Source organism: Rhamphochromis sp. 'chilingali', assembly GCF_963969265.1.
Source record: "Rhamphochromis sp. 'chilingali' genome assembly, chromosome: 6".
In the NCBI taxonomy this organism is placed as follows: domain Eukaryota; kingdom Metazoa; phylum Chordata; class Actinopteri; order Cichliformes; family Cichlidae; genus Rhamphochromis; species Rhamphochromis sp. 'chilingali'.
Genome location: NC_137933.1, coordinates 37263013 through 37287370, shown reverse-complemented (window position 1 = coordinate 37287370; position 24358 = coordinate 37263013). Strand labels below are relative to the sequence as shown.

The 24358-nt window shown below is 38.6% G+C and overlaps 1 protein-coding gene across 1 annotated transcript in view; it reads left to right on the top strand.

Moving 5' to 3' along the window:
- itfg1 (integrin alpha FG-GAP repeat containing 1) overlaps window positions 1-24358 on the top strand; it is a 171755-nt gene that overhangs the window by 8856 nt on the left and 138541 nt on the right. The window contains exon 7 of the mRNA XM_080885940.1: window positions 16220-16272. Within this exon, the coding sequence (XP_080742066.1) occupies window positions 16220-16272 (53 nt within the window). The remainder of the gene's footprint in view (window positions 1-16219; window positions 16273-24358) is intronic.

Genomic DNA, 24358 nt, shown 5'->3' with positions numbered 1-24358 from the left:
CCCTCTCCACCGCAGCGCCGTCGATGGTCAATGGGGGGTGACAGGTGTGGCCTCTCTGGAAGTTGACAATAATCTCCTTGGTCTTACTGACATTTAGCAGGAGGTTGTTGTCTCTGCACCACGTGGTCAGGAGCTCAACCTCTTTCCTGTAGTGGGTCTCATCGCCCTTGGTGATGAGCCCCACCAGCGTTGTGTCGTCCGCAAACTTCACAAGGTGGTTGGAGCTGTAGGTTGGTGTGCAGTCATGTGTCAACAGGGTGAAGAGCAGAGGACTGAGCACACAGCCTTGTGGAGCCCCCGTGCTCAGGGTGATGCTGTTTGAGACCTTGTTGCCCACACGCACCGCTTGAGGCCTCTGGCTGAGGAAATCCAGCAGCCAGTTGCAGAGGGAGGTGCTGAGGCCCAGTCTGTCCAGTTTACAGATGAGTTGTTGTGGTATTATGGTGTTGAATGCTGAGCTAAAGTCTATGAACAGCATTCTCACATATGAGTCTTTCTTGTCCAGATGAGTTAGGGCTGGGTGGAGGGCAGAGCAGATTGCATCCTCTGTGGATCGTTTCGCTCTGTATGCGAACTGGTGTGGGTCCATGCACAAAGACGGCAATACCAGCATAAGGCTCCATTGCTAGGCAACGGACATGGTAATGCTCTGTGCAGCATCCAATTAAACTACCTCTGTGTTGAAGTGGCTTGTTGATTGTGTGACTAATAATGTGGTGGTGGGGGGAGAGAACAGATTTGTCACCTAACAAGAGTGGCCAAGAAGAAGAATTGATTATACAGGGATTAAGTTTACATTTGGTGAGGCATTTTTAATAGCCATTTTAGAATCAGGACACTTGCACAGAGAAAGCAAGAGAGAGACATTCACTAAGTGAGGAAGGATATTACAGAAATTTTAAGCTTTAACAACCAACCAATGCAACATGTTATTGCTGCTGTGTCTTTTTGTTATGTGAAAAGTATTTTTTTCCCAGTATATTTCCCTGTTTTATCAAATAGTTTCCGAGAAGGAATATTTCAGACGTGAAAACCTAAAAGAATGAGTGATAGTCATGTTAAGGTATTTCTTAAATATGGGATAAAGTATTCCTTATTTTTATGGGTAGCACAGTGATGTGGTGATTAGCACTTACCTCACAACAAGAATCTTCTGAGTTTGAATCCCCTGGCTGGCTGGACCCCTTCTGTGTGTAGTTTTGTGTTGTCCTTCTACTCCTGCTTCCTCCCAGGGTCCAGAGACATTCACCTTGGGTTAATTGGTGATTCTAAGTTGGCCGTAGGTGTTAATAGTTGTCTCTTTCTCTGTGTTAGCCAGTAGAAGCCTGTCCAGAGTGTATCCCACCTCTCACCTTGTGACAGCTGGAATAGGCTCAACCCCCAACCTTAACCCTAATTTTAAAGAAATTGGAAGAAAATGACAGGATGGATCCCTTCTTTATTTTTCTGTACACTGAAGGTCATGCATTTTGGAGAATACCTGTGCCCAAAGTGCATTTAGTATGAAGGGATTTGAAATTCTCATAGGTGTCTTACAAACAAAAAGATCAACGTCACTGATATTCATCTAAGCTTAACTAAACAGATAGTTTAACTTTACAGACCCAAAAAAGAGACCACAAAAACTGTTGGCGGGTCTGGTTTGTGGGAGTACTATGTCTGCCATATTTGCAGTAACTTGATAAACTGAGAATAAATGCCCAGTCTTTTTGAATAGTTGTGTTGTAAATTGAAGTGTGGTAGTGGTGTGTTGTGGCATTCACGTCCATGACCGTAGCCTGTGAATATACATTACCTCTTTTATATATATTATATATTGCAAACTTTAGAAGAAAAGTAAAATATTGAAGAAAGTATCTAAGAATAATTCTTACTGACCTCCAAGATCCATTTTTTAACCTTTAGAAAATTGACATTTTTGTCTTTTGGAGAAACGTGTTAGCTATTATTGGATGAGTACCCATGACATTTGCTGCATATATCCATTTTAGCCAGAGCATGAATCTTAATAAATTTGGGGATCCTTTGATGTGTCTTTCAGCACCACCAGTTGCTTAAATATTCCGATATTCCAGTATTAGTCATTTGAACTCTAGATGGAAATTTTTTGTATAATATGACAGATAACCTACTTAACTCTTTAGGTACAGAGTGATTCACTCAGATTGTCAGTGGGAAGAAATGTGAATCACTTGATTTTCCCAAATCCCTAGTGAAATACTTTGCTGACCAATTAACATATGAATGAAGTTCCCAGCATGAAACACGTTGATTCTTTGTTTCTTTAATTGAACAGGAGCTGTGGACATGCATATTTTGCAGTGTCACTGAATGGCAGTATTGCTTTCATTAGTGTGGAATGCTAAATGGCCGACGAAAAGAGGGGCATTTTTGTACTTGCTTTCAAAGAACACTCTTTAAAGCATGTATTGGGTGACCGATTGTTTGACGATGTGTATGAAAGGTCCCAGGTTGGATTTCAGCCGTGGAAGGTTGTTGAGATTTAAAAAAAAAAAAAAAAAAATTTTCACGTTTTAACCAAATTCACAAACATGGTTGGTTTTGACAAGTCCTGCCAACCTTGTTTGTGACACTTTAGGTTTGCATATTTTGTGTGTGTTTATCAATCTTAATATGTAATGTGCCCCTTGCAAATGTTATTGCTTAACCTGGAATAGACACACCCAACAGTGTATTTATTGCAAGTACACTGCTCATTGCTCTTAATGTTGGGACACTCCACTGATGTACTGTATGCACACACACACACACACACACACACACACACACACACACACACACACACACACTTGGTTCCACTCTGTGTAATGAGCTTTTATAGCTTGTTGCACATACTCACAGACAGATACACATTTGGCATAAAAAATGTTGTGAACAAAATAGGATTGAAATTCTGTGTGAAAGTCCCCATAGCTACTGCACCTACGTTGTTCCCTGTAATGGTTTTAGGAGATTATTTTTTCTGGGAATAGCGTGGCTCCATTCTGCGTTTGTGTGTTTTGCCATGTTTGTGAATGAGGCATTTTGATGGATCGGGGTCAGAGTCACACAGTGTGGAGTAGGCCTACATATTGGCTTAGAGACGGATTTATTCAGCAGAGCTTTATACTTTGTTCCTGGCCCGGATTTTGCATTTTATCTGGGCGTGTGTGGGGTAGTTTTGTAAGGGAAGGTTGTGGATGTATACTGTGAATATCAGAACTAGCATCATGATGTTGAGACAGTTTATTGATGGTCCTGTATGTGTGAGAGTTGGTGCATGTACTTGCGTAGGAGCTGAGAATTGTGTGTAAGTAACGGTGTACATTTGTATGGATGCTTGTAGTGTGTGTACTTGTGTAAAACCTGTGCAGCTGCTTTGACGTTGATTGACGGCATTCATTCTTTATTAAAAGTGTTTTGACTAATTTACCAAGTCAGCCATGTTGCAGCCTCTGGGGAAAAACACTGATAGAGAAGAGCATCTTTGAAGCAGCTCTTTCAACCCTCTTGGTCTGTTTCAGACATTTTAATAGAGAGGAAAAAGTTACTGTCATTTTTCACTGCATTAACAAGTGAAGTGTAGGTGATATAGTAGCAGTGCAAATGTTTTTTTTAAAGGTTTGCGTCTGCTCTATCTTTCAACGCTATAGTAAATCGTCTTTGTGGGCTTTGGGCAAGTTTGGAAAAGCTCGTTTCACAGTCCACTGGTTTCTTGCTAGCAGAGAGACAGGGCCACATATCAGTGAAGGTGGCCAGAGAATATTTGCCACCAAACTTGCACACTACCCACTGCCCTGCACCTCTTAAAGGGACACTCTGACATTGCAAGATTGTAAAGTTTTTCCAATGTGAAGGGACATTACATTCACCATCACACTGGATTCAAACTGTTTGGTTCTTTTAATTTCAGAATCATCTTAAATATTTTAGGATTATTTTTAGTTTACTGTGATTGGTGCCCTGTAAGTTGGTTTTTTTGTGTGTGAATTCCTTGATATGATATTCTTTAGAGCCAGAATTCTTGAGCAGACACCTCAGTGTGCTATAACTGTGAAGGGCTAAAGGTGAGCAAGTGTCAGGCATCCGTTTCCTTAGGATGACCTTTTTGATCTCACATAATCAAATAGATGGCAGATGTCTGCAACTATGTTGTTTTTCATAAGCATACATACTCTGCATAAAATACAGACCATTATTCTGTAATGCACAATCACAGACATAACATCCTGTCTATTTGCAACCACTCACTATATGCACTCATTCATATTCTGTGCATCTGTTGTTTGTCAGGTGTGTTTACACTGGGAACATTTTTACATTTTCTCCTTGTTTTTTTACTTCTTTTTTTTTTTTATTAAATTGAAAGCTCTTCACTACAAATATAAAACTTAGCTCGAAGAGTAAAGAAATTTGTGTCTGGTCGATTATTTCTTTGTTGTAAAAGTGCTTCTTGGCATTAAATCTTATATCATTGGAAAGTTTGTTTATTTTTCCTTAAATGTTTCCACAGCATAGTTGAGTATGTGGGTTGTGCCCATGAAAACCTTGTCAAATCGTCTATGCCAATGCTAAATAGCCTATTCTGCTAAAGGCTCTTGTTTTTAGTTTGTGGTACCCCGAGTGTTGACAAGCAGGTGCCTGATTGGCAGCTGATTAGCATTATTCAGCGAGGAGTCCAGATTTGGCCTATGGCAGTTAGATCGCACTGATACGGTAATAGCTTTTGGTAGAGGCAGTGTGATGGTGAGGGGCGGCTTCTCCCTCCATCATAAAACAAGGCTTATCATCATTGGAGGCAATCTCAACGCCGAGTGCTATCAAGATGAGATTCTGCAACCAGTGGCAATCCTATATCTCCACAGTCTGGTACTGAATGCTGTCCTCCAAGAATATAACACTTGCCCCCTCATTATCAGAGACTACCTCCAGAGTTTGGGAGTGGAGAGGATGGAATTGCCTACTTGCAATTCTGATCTCAACCTCACTGAAACTGGTAGCATCAGCTGGGGGGTGCTGTTTGTGTCAGAGTGACCAACACAGCCGCACTGGCTGTACAAGGGGGGTGCCAGGGTATTAAGACCCCTGTTTATTAATGAATACATTCTTAAATTGCCGATATTGCAAAAATTGTTTCTTCAGACTTCAATCATCCAATCCAATAAACGACGCCAAACAATAAGTTTATATTCACAAGTAAAAATATTTAAAGGCTGCTGAAGTATTACAGATGAGAAATTACCAAATGATTACAAGTGGTGGACAAACAATTTTATAAAGAAAAAAAGGAAAAACAAAAAGAGGAAAAAAAATCCTCATTGACAAGAACTGTGGATATCAGAGTTGGTGCCAAGATGCAAATCTTTCACAGGGCTGGTCAGGAAAAGTATAAAAGGTTTGGGGGAACAGAAGATTATCAGTGTGGTGCCAGTTAGTGCGTTAGTTAGTACAATTTTCTTCTTCCAGCATTGAAACAGGCACCAGTTATTAGCCTTTTGGGCTCAAATGTCAACATATTTTCAGACCAACCTTGTCTCCTTGCGTCTCTGCTCCCTCCTCGCTGTAAGTGAGTGAGGTAAAGTATCTGTTTCACTGGTGACAGCTGTGACATTTCCTTCAGAATGCCAAAAGCTCTCTCTCTGTCCAGCTGAGCTGTGGATCAGTCCGAGGGTTAAAGACAGAAGGAACAGATCGATGCAAACAAACACAGAGGGCCTGACTGATAGGCTGCAGAATGGCTTATAGCAGGCCTGTAGACAAATATATCCGAAATACACAAAAACAAGAAAGTGCACATATGTACACTCTGCATTTATCCTCCGTTTTATCCTCATTTTACTTCATTACTGTCAATATAATCCAAACTCTGTCATGCACACACATGGACCCACACACTATAATTAAAGACCCATGAAGTGGACATTTGTCTTCTAGCCTCCATAAATAAAACAATGTGATCAGTTGGAAATGATAGCCTTCCTTGAGCCTATCTTCATGGCAACCCTGATAGGATAAACCCTTATACACAGCTGTGCATCTTCACATGTGTGTCTGTGCTCCTGCGTTCATATTTGACAGCCAATGGGGGGATGAGAGTCACAGCTTGTTTGCTGAGTAACTGGCTAACAAATAACCTGCTTAGGGGCAGCAGGACAAGAAGGAAACCAAGGACTGGCACTTTCTCTCTCTCACTATTACTTTCATACTGTGTCTCTGTTTCTCTTTTGCTGCCATTCTCAAGGTTTTGCTGACCCTTTATCCTATTTTGACTGCACTGCCTTTTTACTTTAGTCATATATAATTGTAGCACTAAAAACATTTATATAACCCAAATGGCTTGAAGTGTTGTGGTGGTGAGTGATGTGACAGCACACGTGCAGAAAAACACTCAGCACATCAGACACTAATGCAGCATTCGTGTTGCTGGCTGTCAGATCCACTCTGCACTGCAGCCTGGATAAACTGCAGCTACTGCTGCTGCAAGCCTTTTACAGGTATAAGCAGGGGGCTGTTATTTTGCTGTTGTTGGCCTCAAATTACCCTTGAAGACTAAAGAAAGCTTACACAGAACCTATATATTGAAGTGTGAAAGGTGTTTGTTTATATGTATTAATTTATTTCTTATATTGTAATTAGTCTCCATCATTTTTATTTATTTATTTATTGATGTACGTATTTATTTAAATCCTAAGTTTAAGTAATAAATGGCATTGACTTGCTCTAATTGAATGGACAGTAAAATAATTACTGTGTTAGTTTGTAGCTCCTCAAAATTGATTTTTACAACACAGGCAGCGTGGTGGCTTAGTGGTTAGTATTGATGCCTCACAGACAGAGAGACTTGGTTTAAAGTCTCCTCTGTGGAGATTCTCCCTGTGACCACTCAGGTTTTCTCCAGGCATCCCTGCCATTGAAAAATAAGCCAGGTAATACAGCAACCTTGAGCATTTTTAAAATAGATTTTCTTATTTTTAAGAGTCATACTTCTTTGTTAAATAAAGCTCAAACAAATTAAGTGAATTTTTTGCTGCCTTTAATATTTTAGGCTAGTATGTCAGTTGTTGAAGTTGGACCTACTTAAAAAAAGAACAGTATTGTTTCTGACTTTACCTATTACAGTATCAGTTGCTGAAAACATTCGATGGCTGTCATGAAAAAGAAGTCAGAGCATACAGCCTTAGAAATCAGTCCACAGGAAGTGTCCAATTTAACCACTTTCCACTGCCGATAGCAGCTGCAATGGTCTCTAAAATTGAGAATTGGACTTGGAAATGTCTGCTGGTAGTGTATATATGTGTATGTATGGATGGATGGACGGATGGATGGATGGATGGAAAAAGACAAAGTATATACGAATCAAGAAGTCTGGGTTCTAAAACCTTTGAGTATATCAAGAGTGGACGGAGTGACTGTATTATGTTATCTGATACTATGTACAAAAGTTGATTCTGTTCATCTGGACGTAGCGTTTTCAAAAACTCTATGTACAAGGCATACTATGTAAATCTTGTACACAGTGACCCAACTTTACTTGTCAATCAGTGCACGCACAAAAACCCACCCATAAAAGTGCACTAGCCTTTTAACAAGCTGCTAATTGTGAACTTGCAAGCACAAAGAGTCACAAGCAAATGAATGCGTTTTTTTTGTTTTTCTTTTTCTTTTTTTTAAGTATGTGGTTTCCACGGTGCTGAAAGACAAAGAGACCTGCAGATGTGTTCAGAGTATTCCAGTGTAGTGTGTGTGTGTGTGTGTGTGTGTGTGTGTATTTGTATGTTAATACTGTGGCAGACATGAAAGTAATACAACTGGTGTTAACAGGGCAATTAGCTTCAGCTCTATATATAGACTTCGCTTTTGCACCATTAAATGGAAGTTTACTGGTGCTTGTATTGCACTTTTCTAGTCTTACTAACCACTCAAAGCTAAATTCACACTACACTTTATTCACTTCACATTAAACACTTGCATATAACATCCACTCCTATGGCCACTTTAATTTCACAAATTTTCCTAGCATGCATGTCTTTGAATTTAATTTTCTTCATGAAATGTGGGATGAAACGAGAGGCTCTTTCCACTATATTTTGATAGTGCTGCACTACTGGACCATCCAAGGTCCTTTTTATAATTGTGTCTGGATATTTTTAGAGGCCAGGTTAATGCCTACAGATCGTTTTTTTTATTGCATGGAAAAGCAACTGTTATTTCAGTAAAAGCATAGCACAGAAGATTTTTTTTTTTTTTTTTTTACTGATTCAGTTCCATAAGATATCACACTAAGCCATAATAGCTAGACAGCATCCAGTACCAGGGCCTTTTAATTAGTTTAAGCTCTCCCCAAAAAAATAAAAAAAGCGGGGTTGGCAGTACGGGGTGGGGGGATGGGGGGGGGGGGGGGCTGTTTGGTCCTCAAGACAGTAGAATGGGCGCTAAGTGATGGTCTGCCGACAGGTTCCACTCTTGCCTTTTAAATGCAGGTGGTGTTTGTCGTTCACTTTTGGGGCAGGAGAATTTTTTTTTTTTTTGCCATTTTTTGCTTCACTCTGGAACATGAATTATTAGGAGAATGCAGGGAATGGCAGTACAGGACTAGCTCTATAGAGAGAGTGTTGAGAGACTGCTGTGATAAGGCATTTTAGCCCTTAACAGTTTGCTTAATCATTTACAACTGGGTTTCCCCTTTGGCCAGAAATTTTGCCTTTTGATGTGCTCATTCATTTATACAAACCAGTTAATGTTTCAGCTTACTGTTCTTGGGAGTCATAACACCTTTTGATCCGCGGCAATGATGCTACCCTGTAGTAGCGCAGATAAAAGACTTTGTGTGTGCAGAGAGAAAAAGATAGAGCGAAGGTGATAGTGAGACAAAGCAATAGATAGTATAGGCCCCTGCCTGTAGCTGTCTATTCTCCTCAATGTCAGAGTTCTCCTTCTCTGCGAGAGGCTTAGCACCCACCTAGCATCACCCTATCTGTTTATACAGAGGCTAATAGGAAGCCTGGTCTTTATCCCCACACTGCAGCTCAACATAATGGAATAGAAAGACATAATGCTGCTCGAGTCAAACAGTCAGTAGAGGCCTTTAAATTGCTTCCAATCCCCTTAACAAATCTGATGGAGAGGCTATGAATAACTCAAGAGCTTCTCTTCTCTTCTCTTCTCTTCTCTTCTCTTCTCTTCTCTTCTCTTCTCTTCTCAGATTAGCCGTACTTAACCAGCAACGGAACTTACTTTTACTCTTACTTTTATTAATTAGGATATGTCTTCTTGTGCTTACCTTCCAGTTTGGAGATCTTAATTTAAATCACACTTGCTGCAAACAGTTTCTTCAGAAATGTACATTTTCTCTATGAATGAATACAGACCAGATAGAATATAGTCCAGTCTCCAGATGACTTGTTCAAGCGACATCAGTTTGATAGAGACCACCCTTGGAGTTTCTTCTTTTATGCTCTCTTTCTCCTGCGTCATGTAAATCGACTGAAACAATCCAATGAAATGTGGTTACAAGAATGTCTAAAATATTCAGCTGTGATGTTTTCATCTTCATTGTCAGGGTTTATTAAGCAAGAAGCACTCAGTACTAACAAGGGGAAAAGGTTTATATGATATTGAAGTTTAAAAAAGTAAAGTAATATTACAATACATTTGAACTTTTTCTACATGAAAGATGCAGCCTAGTTTGAATTTAGAGCAGGAGGTGTGCTATAAATTAGTAAAAGCAGGTTACAGTGGTGAGTCAAATCAGAGCCTGAGATGTACGACTTGTCTAAGCCAGAGAATCATTATCTCTACTGTTGTCATGAAAAAGCGGTGAAACAAATGGTCCGGACTGGACTGGAATAAATCCCTGCTTTGAGAGGAAATTTTGAGGAAGAGAATATATTTATAAAAGAAATTCCACTAATATGCATCCCCACCATTTTGCTAAGTATAGTTTGCGACCCAACTCACTTTTGGTGAAAATATATTAATGATGTGGCAAAAAATCACATCATAGAAGGTAAAAATTCATCAGCTGGTAGGTTGGGGTTTTGATGTTTTAGGTGAAAAACTATATATGTTCTGTTTTTTCCTTCTTCTCTTTAAATGGAACCAAAACATAACAGCCACTGTTTTTTGGTTATTTACTTTCCATTACTTCTCTAGAACCTCTTGGTAAATGGATTGACTGGCACTTATAAAGTGCTTTTCTGCTCTTACTGAATACTGAAAGTGCTTTTTACTACAAAGTCACTTTCAACCATTTGAACACACTTGTGCAGCAATTTGTTGTTTGCCTATAAGCTATCATGCACACATTCATATGCCAATAGATACATCAGAGGAGTCCACAGTCTTGCGTGAGGAACTGGGGCAGCCTGGGATGAGCTACAGCAACAGCCACTTGAACTAGTCATGTGGCAATACATAAAATTAGGATCAAAATTGTACGTCAAGCTTCAGATCCTAAATGCAGAAAAGAATAACTTCCAGAGAGGAAGAGTAAAAATCTTTTTCTCCAAGTACCCTAAACAAAAAAAAGACAGTTACTAACTCTTATGTGATTGAGGATATTGTAAATCCACATGAGGCACATTGCATGTTTTGTTGCCAGCATGTGTTAAACAGCAAACACCTGTCCTAAGCAGTTCAAATCATCTATGTAGTAATAGGAACTGCATCAGCCATCCAGCCTTTGTGCTACATGCTGTTATTTGTCCCAAAAATAACAGCTCAAAGACGTACAATACCCACACAGCCTCAGCATTGTGCAACATGGTGTTGTGTGCCACAGTTTACCATGCTGGTTGTTCTGTGGTACTTGAGCTGTTTTGCTTGTTGTTTTAAAAACCATGTTATTAGCAAGAGACACTTGCAATTATTCTGTTAGTGTGAAAGGCCCAGCTGATTGTAGATGATTGGCTGGATCACAAACTGATGACAAAGAAATTCACAGATGCACGCTCAGATATTTAAATAATGTGCTGAAATCAGCCATGCGGTGTGGGGGTGGGTGTGCATGTGTTTATGCAGGCTGCTCATCATGTACCCACTCATATGGGTATGACGTGCATGCCTTTTGCAGTGCCATTTCTAGGGAAGGAACAATTTAACAACACTGAAAAGCCTGAAAGAGAAAGCAGAGTAACATGGAAGAAATGGTGAAGTTACTGAAGATGGAAAGCATCTTTTGCAAATTAAAGGACTAGCTTGCTTTTGCTCTGTACTAATTAATTAAGTAAACATCTTTTTCAGATGCATCTCAAGCACAGGATGGCCTTACCATTTGGTATCAGTTTCTTTCTGTTTTGCTTTGTCTCCCTCTGCCCAGTGTTTTTGATGCCTTGTATATCCATCGCGTCAGCTATCACAGTTAGCATGTCTTTAATTATCCGACAACATGACATACCAGTTAGAGCTCTGAATCCCTATTGTTGTTACGCAATCCCACCCTCCTACACACAAACACATTTATATACCTCAATTATGCATCTTTCCCAAGTGGTGGAGGATGACAGCTCCATTAGCCTATGCTTTAATTGAGTGTATGTGCTCATACTGCAAGGAGCTAGATAATGTTGTTGAAGTTGGATTTGGTGCCTCTAGTTTGTTAAATGTGACTCAGCAAATAAAATGAGCTAAAGGATGAAGTGATGTAGCAGTCGGTATTTCCAGCCTCAGATGCATGATTAGTTTCTTTTGTATTTGTTTGTTTTTGTCTATAGTTGTATGGGATGAAAAGAATAGAGCATTATGCACAATAAAGTCCTAAAAAACAGTTACCCTCAGTATAGAAAACATAGCAAAACATAAGAGAAGACAAATCAACTGTAATTGAGAGAAGAAGGAAAAAACAGGGAGAATACTTTTGTACAGAACGTGGTAAATTGTACTGGGTATTTGAGAACAAAGAAAACTGAGTAAGATTACGTCTTCTAACATCTATCTGATGAAGAAGATTGTGTTTACAGATTATATGGTTAGTTTATGCACTGATCAAAAGAGGTTCTGCCTGGGGATTCAGCGATATAATAGTGCAGGTCACACCGACATACACCTCACTACAATTTAAACTCAACATGCAGAAACATTTGCTAATCACTTTGTTTGTATAGTCCTAATATTAAGCAGAAGGCTACACATTCCTTATAGCTGAGGCATTACTGATGGCTTACAAGTACACAGCAGCTGTCCTGATTTTCTTTTTCTACTGGGCCGTGGATTGATGGGATTCTCTGGCTTTGATGGATGTACTGGTCACCACCAAATGCACAGGACTGACAGGATTACTGGTGGCTTGTCGTGATACTGGGACAACCACAGTGCCCGTGAACTCCCAGTCAATGTTTCAATGTTTTGTGTCATCTTCATTGAGAACATCTGCCTGTCATAGCATTGCTTGACGTTGAAAAAATTTGAAAATGTAAAAAATTTCATCCAGCTGTTTAATCTCTACTTCAAACATGGGTGGCTTGAATTTGGTGCTGAGCAGGAGCCCACCCCCCAACAAGAGATTGGTGATCAGATAACTAATGCTTATTCCTAAAAGACTATCAAACAGTCCATAAAGCCGGCTGCTTCAGTGATTTCTTTGTATCATTAAACTGGTGTCACGCTGATTTACCATTGCTATCATACAACACTGTCAAATTCACAGTGGGCATTTTCTAAAATTAAAAAGATTAAATTAAAGCAGCAGAACCAACGACATCCTTATTTGATCCATACTTTTTTTGTCATTTTTGGTCCTTACACTAGTATTACATTTAAACTGCCTTGCTTGTTTTCTTTCGTTTCTTTTTCCTTCACACGTTCTAGCCCTACTAACGTTGCTAAAATGAAGCTAAAAAGATTTTCGGCAAGTCTTTCTCATATTGAATATAGGAAGGAAAACAGATTTTTATGTTAAAACAATGGAGTAGACTTGACCTATTGAGTCATATCCCTTTTGATCCCTGCTGTCTGTCCAAAGATTCTGCATTTTGGAAAACTGACAAGACTTTCCTCAGTTTTTAATAATTTAACTGTTTATATTCTAGCAAAAAATGACTGGGTTAATTCAATGGGATGGTGTTTTGGTTTAAAATTTATGAACCTTTTTAAACTGATATATAAATTCTTACTCATACATACTTTACTGCATACATGTTATCCTTCGCTAAAGTAGTTTGGACTCATGGTCATCATTAAGGTATCAGAGGTATCAAAGGAAATGATAAATGATCAAGGGCAGTAAATACATACTTCTTGTTTAACTTAAATTATCAAAAGGAATGCTTTTATAGGCAGTGGTTTAAATTTTCAATATGACTGAAAAAGTATCCAGTGAACTAGAAAAGAATGATAAAGATATGCTTTGAAAAAACATTATTTCAGAACAAAATTAAATTGTGATAAGTGGTCAAAACATGAAATACCATACCCGGAGGAATTTCCCATAGGATCCACTCTTCTGTTCTGTTCTGTTTTTTGTTTATGTTCCTCTTTTTTGTTGGAGTCCTCTTTATATCTTTATATTAAAGACCCTTAGAAGCCCAGTTATAAGTCCCTGTAACAGCAAAACTATGTTAAAGTGAGTGATGGTGGCAGCACTTATGTTTCTATTGCTATTTGGAGCTCTTCTCTCTGGAGAATTTGTGGAATACTTTATTGCAAAGAAAGTGAGTTAGAGAAGGGGGAACAGAGAAGTACAATACTTTTAAAAAGATCATTTTAAAGGAATCACATTGCGATTACAATATTGCATAGTTTACAAACCAGAACTTTGTTTTCAGTCTGTCTGTATTCCCCTTGACAGACTGTGAAACTGCTTTCCTTCTTAGGACAGATCTGAGAACAGAGCCATCTGTAGTGTAGTGTCCAGGGAGGAAACGGAGTGAAGTTTCAAGAGTGCTCAAGTGGTCTTTCCACGTTTAAATTGTCAGTTTACACCCTCAAGATGCTGCATGAAAGTGGTGAAGACCAGACTAACCAAAATAAGTGCAGTGACCTTCTAAGTTGGGCTGAATTTAGTAAAAGTCTAAAGCAAGAGAAAATAATGGAGATGAGTCTGTTAGTGGTGAACATGGGTGAAAAAAAGAAAAGCAATAAGATGAGCAAAAAGAGGAAGAACCCCCACAGCGAGAATGTTAAGTGTTTACAAGATGAACATCTCTCTGCTGCTCTATTCCTCTCTCACTGACACAACGCCATCGCATCTAATCAGCCAATCACGGCTGGGTTCTGTTTAAGAGGCCTGATTGGCTGATTAACCAAGCTCATCAACACACCACCCGGTGTGGCTCCAAACACACATAGTAACACGAAAACCTGCATAAACACGCTCTGCAAAGTGCTGTGTGTTTGTTTGTGCGTCTGCACATATGCATAATCTATGCATACATTTGTTATGTACTTTGCATTTGTTAAAAAGTTTGGAGTCCGCGTGGGCAGCATTTCTGCAAGTCCACAAGGATTAAAAGTTGTAGTTGAACTGTTTTACCAGCTTGAGCACCTTAAATGTGGCATTACTTTGCAACAGCTGTAGCTGGTTTTAGATAAATAACCACCATCTGTGGCCCACCATCCCTGTGATTAAACACAAAGGCACCAGAGCCTCAGATACATTTTTGGATATGTAATGTTATATGACTATAATTTGTAGTACACCGTAGGTTCTATTAAAACCATGAATCCATGTGTGTTTAGCACAGATGGCGTAGTATATTCTCTATATGTTAATAGTTGGTAACTTGATAGTTAATAGTTGGTATCTCTCTGACATAAGAAGCTGATGAATTATTTTGAAGGAGGGCCAGGAAATTCAAATCCACCAAATTAGGAGCACCTGCCACAGTGGGAAGCATGTGTAAAGCACAAAACATACATATATGCACTAAAACCTAGATTTTAAGAATGCTAGCCAACTAAATCCTTTCTCACATGAGCTCCTAGAATGTATTTGGGAAGTTGAGCTCATCCAGAGAAAGTTACTTGTCACTTGTGAAATGACTACAGATGAAATCTAGGACTACATTTCCATGTGTATTTGTTACAAGACTTTTTTAATCGGTATGGTATCAGAGGATCACTTTTCAGTCAAAAAGCTTTGACTGAAAATCTCTTTCAAAACAGTATTTTTAATGTCATGTATAGTCATGCATATTGAGTGACATTGTAGCATCTTGAACTTGTTGGCTTTGATGACCATGACATTACTAGATAATTCTTCTGTGTATGGATATAGGATTTCTATAGTGCTTTCTATCATTACACACACAACCTCCGTTTGTCCTGTTGTTCCAGTTTTTCCTTTATTAATTTTCCCCTTATTTCAGTACCATTTGTATATGCCCATGCAGGGCACAGCAACACATAGCAGGGCCCAAAGCAGATCAATGGCAATATTTATTTCATGTCCAATTATTGGGGCAGAACCAGAGCACACAGGAATGAAAGTAAACGTCCTCTCAAAGAGAAGCACGCAGAAACTGCATTATAAGTGCAGCCTGCAGCCTGAGCTTCAAGAGCAAGTAATATGAGTACAAGTGCAGGTTATAGGATTCCAATAGAGCAAGCTACAGGCATTACCAGGGGTGAAGACTCCAGAAGCTGAGCAAAATCCATCTGCTTTGAGCAGGAGATTCCACCACTATCCCTTTTCCTTCTCCTTACTTGTTTTTACTTATACTGTTTTAAGAAGCCAATTTATCTTTGTTGCTTTAGGAAACCTACTTAAACTGCATATTGAACAAGCAGTGCCTCTCTATATCAGAGTTGGAGGAAGAAATGTCAAAAATATACAAAAAATGAATAAAGATATTAATCATTCCTCTGTGTCAACTGTTGAATGTTAAAATATTTAGACTTTTCTTCTTCTGTATATTTTGGTTTAATTAATTAAGTTGAGCATAAACATGTATTGAGTCCTGTGCGTCATATATTGTGTTGAAGAGTAGATTTAATTTCATGTTTTCAATTTTAGCTGCTGAGAGACAAAATGAAAAAGAGAACTTTTTTTTGGCTACAATAGAGGTCTTCTCAATTTTTTCAGGATTTGTTAACATTGTCCATATCTGTTAAAAGCCTTATTGCAAGAGTATAGTGTACATTTCCAGTTATGTGATTCTCTGTGTTGTAGATCAGCACATTTGATCAGCGCGTCTGCTCCATACTTGATTATAATTGCCAAACAAATTAATGTATCACTTAATGACTTGCACCCTCCCTTCTTCTGTCTTTTTCTTCCTCTCAGATTTATTCCTGACAATGAAAAACGACCGAATGTTTGAGACCTGGATCAACAAGGTAATAAGCTTTTTGAACTTATTTGAGTGTCTTTGAGTCTCTTGCCTATCATTAGTGACTTTTTACAACTCAGACTCTTCTATAATGATCAAAATTGACATTAGTGAAGCATTACAGTCCTCCAGAGTAAAGTAGAGCCCAGCTTGTATTGCATGCATGGTGCTGCTAATAGCCTAAAACCATATTGGCATTTATATAATGTCTGTCTTATGTGGTTAGCCATTTGTAATGTAACAAGTAGGATAAGCACAGTGACCTGAAATGTTGCCTCAAGTCGGCAATCAACTGATTCCATCCACCTTAACCACTACAGCTACAGCAGACAATGACGCAATTGTAATGAATTTATTTGACAAATTACAACTGGCTGGCTATACATATCACATCTTATCATCTTTTTGTTTTTTGGGGTTTTTTTTCAGTTATGCTGGAAAAGGAAAACAATGGTAGAATTGTTTAAGCTTCTGGCAGTGTAAACTAGTTGGCAACTTACCGTGAAGACACTGCTTGAGTATACAAAACCATCTGCTCAGCTATGATTCAGCTATATGTATTACAAACACTGCAGAGTATTACAAACAAGAAAGCCAGGACTGCTCTCCAGAGCAAACTCTGAGATGACCCCATATCTAAATTACCCCAAACATTCTTTTTTATATTATATTCTGTTAAAAAAAAAATTCAAAATTTAATGTCCGACAGCTTATACACTGACATTGATGATGCCACAGACGTTTACACAATCTCAGTAAAGCAGTTAATATTTTTGCACTTTATTTTCCAGGAGCTTAATAACTTTATTCGTTTTCATTACAGTGCACTAGAGTAAAATATTCATATTGTGTTCATCTATGTTTGGAGCTTTAAACGAGTTAAACTCAATAACCCCTAAAAATCAGTCATATGGTAAACTGTCAGCGATCTGGTTCAGTGGGTCTTGACTGATAGGTTGAGTTCCGAAAGAGGGCAGCAGGTCTCTTCCGAGTAGAACTTAAATGTATAGTTTGAGTTTTTATGAAGAACAGCATAGCTAACTGTGACAATCAAATTAGAACAGAGGTTTTGCTGTAGTCTGTCCTACTTCTTGAAAATAATAAAGAGATTGGTGATCACTATACAACAGCTATTTAATTTATTGTTACACAACATTTATTCATTTATTTATTGCTAAGATTTGTGTTCAGTCTCAAAGGCATTCAGTTATAAACTAAGAATGTACAGTATGGCCTCAGTTGCAGTCTCACGTCCTGAAGTATAACTACAGGTATTGACAGTGATGATCCCCTCCTCTGCTTCAGTGTTCATTTCCTTAATGCAACAAATGGATCTGTAGTGCTTTGGTGGGCTTAGGAGTCTAGGATTGTTGGCACTGCTGCAGAACTAGTTAATATTCTGGGAGAGCAAGGAGGGGAGACCATGGCTCTGGGTTTTTGTCAAAGGGGCCTATTTGAAATTCAGCAGGTTGAGGCACAAGCCGAACAGTAGTCTATCTTATCACAGAGAAGGGGAATAGGAGAAAGGACGGGGAGGAGGTAAGGAAGAAGAGGGGAAACGGAGAGAGATTGAAGGATGTGGAAGAGACAGAATGTGTCTGAGGGGAGAGAGACCAAGCAGGAGCAAAACTGTGCAAATAAACTGCCATACCCAAATACCAGTTGGATGTGCGATGGGTGGCAAGAATGCTAATCGGAGAGGATGAAGCAAATGAATTTCAGAGAAAGATCACTTTAAACTTTTGAGGTAGTTCCAAATGATTTTTATAAAACTCTGCAAATGAAGGGTTTTTTTTGTTGTTGTTTTTGTCTATTTCATAAACAATATCTTAAAAATATATTAGCTTTTTATTCAGTTGTGAATCTTCAACAGACTGAACCATTTCACTGCAGTTATTACAATGAAAAATATGAAATAGAATCTAAATAGATGCCAGGGCCTACATCCAAATGCAAAACATACATGAGAAAATGAGAAAATGAAATGAATGAAAAATGAATAATTGAGTTTAACAGAAAATTTTAATTCTAGTTTTAAAACAATAGGACACTGAGTGCATTGACCTCAACTATTTTATCCTTCTACAAAAGAACTTCCATAATATCACTAAACACAGTAATATGCAAAGTATAATTTCCTTTAAGACAAAAGTGCTAACAGGCACAATGCAATCATTTTTCAAGAAAATCCAGTATATCACATCACATCTGTTTTTAACCCTGATCAATAACTGGAATTTACAATGACCAAAGATCAGCTACCACATTTTAAAGATACTGTTTTCAGCTCAGTTTTGCTTGTGGAATTGTTTCATTGAAGCACTTTTTAATATACGTTTATCCTTTTTCTGTTCGGTGTATACATGGATACATACGTAGACTATAAACCATAAAACAGATGAATCTATGACTTACACTTTTCAAGGATTAATTTTTAGCCATGAAGAAATAAAAAAAATGTGAAGTACATAGTATTATCAATGTTAAGAACTGAAGAATTTTTAGTGAATCAATAAGTAATTGACACTCACACCAAAACAGTTTTAGTATTTTATAATTCTATTTAATGTTGATCTTGGCATTTATTTTGTAATTTTGCATACTTTGCCTCCTGCCAATCAAGTCATAAGTAGTTCTGCAAAAAGCATGTCTTACAAGCATCTCTAGGTATAGTGGAAAGGATTTGGGAGCAAGACAAAGTGAACCTTGTCAGTGTCTCTGCAGTCTCAGATTATGGATCTCTTGATCTACTTCTTAGCTACTCTATGAAGAAGTTAAATCCTTTTCTTTGTCTTTTTTTCTTCTTTCTCATTTATTAGCAATGCTTTTTCAATTTTTCTTTTTCTATTTATGAATTTTATTTTGCATCCACTGGCTGCAGCTTTTCAGCCACACTATGATGGAATTTCTTCAAATTTTGGTTGAGTTTATTCACTTGAACTGAGCTGAACTGAGCAGTATTTAGTGGTCAAAGGTGAAGTTCAGCTGTGAACTCAAATAATATGTTTTTAGCCATACCTTATCATTTATTATAATTTATTTGCTAATTATGATTGTGTACAAATAATGGCAAAGTGACATTTTATATGCAAAAGATCAACTTCTCTGTGACTCCAGTTATTTAAAACAACCAGTGTATATGTCCTGCCTCTTTCTTATGTTTTTATGTACGTGCCAAGACACATGAATTTCCAGTGAAAGGGTGTACTCACACTTCCATGTCAGAGCACTCTTGACCCCCAAGTGTCCACTTTGTTTGGCTAAGTGTGATCACTACTAAGTGTTGTGCTCTGGGCTCCTGCAAGAAGCAGGCCCAGGCACAGTTGAGTTGGATGTGGGCACAGTATAAATATAGTGTGATTGTAATGGACATCATGAAATCACTTTTGTTAATTAATTAGCTAGTATGTGAGAGGCCAGTGTGTGTTATTGCTTCCACAGTTAAGCCACATAATGCATAAAATCATGAACCCCCTTATGCTCTACAAGAGTGCTTTTCGTGTGTGTGTGTGTGTGTGTGTGTGTGTGTGTGTGTGTGTGTGTGTGTGGGTGGAGGGGAAGGGAGAGGGTAAGACCAGCCAAGAAAGAGTGTGAAATCCTAAAGACAAAATTAAGCGTATTCAGGCCCAGATATTCAGGCGGTGTAAGTGCATTGTTGGGGGGGCACCGTGCCTTGTGTGAGTACACCCTAATTTAGCTCAGTTGAGCGATACAGACATGAGGTGTTACTTATAGTGCTTTTCCTGTTTTCCTTAGCAGTGTATCATTTTTTTCAGTCACACTGACAAACAAGTCTGTACATCCACACTCTTGAATAATTTCTAAAACAAAAAAGGTTTCTTCGGAAGCATTCCATGGACACACACACACACACACACACACACACACACACACACACACACACACACACACACACACACACACACACTTGTGCAAATCTACACAAACACAGAAGACCAAGCCATTTCCCAGCATCCTTAGAGCATTAGACCTCTGTTAATCCCATCGTGGTTTTCGGTTCAATGCGGCTGCATCTATCGGTCATAGGCCAGCACGCTCCTCTTTCTCCAGCACTCTGTTTTAATTACTTTTCTATGTTTTCTCTTCCCCTAAGTCTCCTTCCATCTTTCCTCTTTCCCCTGTTTTTGTGTGATTACACAAGAGAAGGCAGTCACAGAGGGGGAAATAAAATCAACAAGCTCCAAAGAGATGAGTGAAGAGAGGTGTTTTCATTGGCTGCCAAATAGAGCCAAGTGCTTTAAAAGGTCAGTTCTTTAACGGCTGATATAATAATTTAGTTCACTGGTCAGTGAGAAGCTGTTTTTATCCCCAGTCACACACTTACACAGATTAGCACATGCATATAAATAAACTACTGCTTGCCATCAAAGCAAGTCAGTGTTTTTATATTGAGGCTTGCGCTTTCAGTTTTTAATGGTAAACACCTTTCAGATCAGCTTGCTTGCTTTTCACCAGGATATCAGAGAGGTAGGCAAAATGAAAAATTCTTTATAATAAGAAGAAAATGAATGTCATTTCGAAGAGTTCTGCTTGAAATTTGGTCCTTTGAGCAACAGAAGAAGTCAAATGTGGACCCATTTGATGAGATTTATTGGCTATTCACGACATCCATTTTTTTAAAAGTCTCCCCCATATGTGTATCATCATTCCAAATAAGTAGTATTAGATTTCTTTGGCTCTCTTCCACAGCACGTCTTTTATCCTGTCTTCCTTCTCTCACCCCAACCGGTCACAGCAGATGGCCCAGCCCCTCCCTGAGCCTGGTCCTGCTGGAGGTTTCTTCCTGTTAAAAGGGAGTTTTCCTTCCCACTGTCGCCAAAAACGCTTGCTCGTATTAATGTTGGGGATCATATAATTGATGGGATTTTCTCTGTTTTCTTTGTATTATTGTAGGGTCTTTACCTTACAATATAAAATCACCTTGAGGCAACTGTTGTTGTGGTTTTGTGCTGTATAGATTAGAATTAGATTTGCTGCAGTCTTACACACAAACAAGTTGTGATCAAAAGCTTCCTGGAATAATCCCATTACAATAAAATAAATGAATAAAAACAAACACATGTGATTTAAATTTGATCGATCTCCCTTACTGCATCCCCAGACAGTGTTCTATATCCACAGTTTCGCATGCATTTCTCAAACTGGCACAGAGGGCAAAGCAAGTTCTCTAACAAACTGACCTGACTTTTGTATGGAGGCTCATGACTGGTAATGGAAGGTGGATTTCTGTCTAGGACAGAATAGGTTATAGCAATTTTAGTAGAGAAGTCAACAGCTTGAATTTGTCCTGTAAATTCATCCCCAGACTTCATATTGACAACAGGGGATCGGAGAGAGAAGTTAACAATGGCACGTCGTCATGAGCACAGAGCACATTGGAAACAGTATTTGGCCAAACCAATATCGCTTTGCTCACCACCTGCCCCATTCTTCAGATTTGCCTCCCTGCAACTCATCTTTTTCAGGAAAATCACAATCATGTTAAAAGGTTATGTTGTCACATTACAGATATGGCGAAATAACTGGTACATTTCTGAGGTGAGTGAGCAAGAATTAACTGGAAGCTATATAAAGACCCACTAGAAGATGGCCTTAAGGGGCTTTTGTGATTTTGAGTTTACTACCATGAGTTTACTCATGGTAGGGATGCACTGATCCAATATTTGGATTGAGATCAGTTTGATCCTGACTCAATAATTTGGCCCTGATATTGGTATAATATCTTGTATCCTTGGCTGTAATTTTACTATAAATACCAGTAAAATTGTTTTTTAAGCCTTACAGATTACAAGTTACAAAAGCAACATTTAATAAGTTAAAGTCAAATACGTATTTTTCGGACCATAAGGTGCACGGGATTATAAGGCACATTAAGCGAAACAAAGCAGTCAGATAAATCAAACTTTATTCAACTCATTCTTGCTTCCTCCACGTCTGTACCATTGACTCATTAATGCTATATTCTATCACAGCTGCTCTATTCCCATGTTGTTGCACTATATTAATGACTAACCTTCTATTGTGGATGGATTATCTCAGTTGTCCTTCTGACTGAAATTTGGTCCATTTACAGCATCCTGCCATGTGATTGCATTTGTCTCTAACCATCAGGAACCTTCACGTTAACTTTTATCGAGTGGGAAAGTGTTAGCGTTCATCCTCCAGCTTCACTGTTTGTTATGCCAGCGGTCCCCAACCCCCAGGCCTCGGAGTCGTTTGGTACCGGGCCGCGAGAGTTGAGGCTCAGGTGTGAAATGTATGGTTTTCAGGGTTTTTATCGTTATTTTGTCATAGTTTTTATCGTTAACTTGGTTTTCCTGGGTCTTTTCACGTGTGTTATGAATAAATCTTCTTTTTATCGGTACCGGTACTAGTTTTATTTTGTTGTATTTATCCGCGACACCTTAAAGGCCGGTCCGTGAAAATATTGTTGGGCATAAACCGGTCCGTGGCGCAAAAAAGGTTGGGGACCGCTGTGTTATGCTAACATAGCTGTGTTGCTAGCGATCACGTAGCTCATCATTATATACCACCTAGCCCAACTTCAGTAACCTTACACACGTCACTGCTGTTTAGTTTCCTGTCTTCATTTATGTTGGAAGTGATAGCAGAGCTGTACGTTTGAATTTTTTCAGAAATCTCTCAGTCAGAACATGCTATATCATGCTTAGGTAACTAGCAAAACTAACGAGCTAACTTCCTGCTAACTTCTAACTCCGTTAAATGTAATAAATTTCATGGATGCCTGGATGTTAAACTTCATAGTTACACCTGATAAAGCAGCAATGCTGATCGTTTTATTAAAGATGAAAGAATTTAGACCGTTTTTAACTCTCAGTGATGCTGCAGTGTTCGTTTGACTTTGGGACCTGAAGAGGACGGAGTTTAGGACCCAGATTACTCCCAGATTTACAAGCACCTTAGTCCGACAAATACGGTAATAACGACGGCCGGCTTCCATGTTCTATAAAAAAAAAAGAGCTTTGTAGGGTATCTGACGGACAAACACCAAACCAGTTCCACATCACTGAAGTGGCACCATTTTTACAAACCAATTCTGGTTCATGCGTTTCACTCAACGATCCGCTTTCTCCCTTCTCGTTCTCCGTTACCGCCATGCTTTTTTTGGCCATGTGCGTATGAAAACAAAGGCACTGCGCATGCGCGTTTTACCCATATATTATCGCGATATTTCATTTTCTTATCGTTGCCTAACATTGTACCGGTATTACCGTGAACGGTATAATATGGCCCAGCCCTAATTGGATTCATACTCTGTATCAGTATTGTAAAAGAGCTGTATAAATCTGGATTCCTGCATCACTAGTTGCTGGAATTTTGAAAACTTGATGATACCTTGCACAAGCTGATCCAGGCCTCCCTTGTTTTTAGCTCAAAAAGCACCAGCACAGTAACACTTCATGCATACACATCTTTTCCATTAGCATTTGAGTTACTTATACACAATACTGGTTAAGTGGTGTTTTTAGACACTTTGACCCATCTCCCTTAGTTTTCTAAGATAGACTTGGTCCCTGTTCCCTTCTGTTATTTTCTTTTTTGTTTTTTTGTTTTTTGTTTTTTTGCATAGCACAGCATCTCTTAGTGCATTAGCTGGGCATATGTGATTGTGCTGTTTGCCTATGAGTGGGTGTGAGTGACAGAAACGTGTTGAAGGTAATGTCAACAGAAATAAGGAACAATAACAAAAATTTATCCTTTTATCTTCACAAATCAGTCAGTTTACACACACATGAATGCAAAATCAATACTAGTCAGTCACACTATTAAAATGTTTCATGTCAATGCCTAGAGAGTTAACGGACCACTTCCACATTCCTAATTGTGGATTGATTCTAATTTTGTAAGCAAATTGACAGAATATTCAAGTTGAATGAGTTTAAATATCAATTACTTTGTACATTTTCAAATGTCAGCATGACAGAATTTTTTTTTTTGTTCCCTGTAACTTCTTATAAATCATAGAAAAACACTTCAAAGTGCACTTGTGCTTTGCAGTCTTTCCCTAGAAGATTTGTTTGTACAGTCAGTACACAGTAAGATAAGATAAG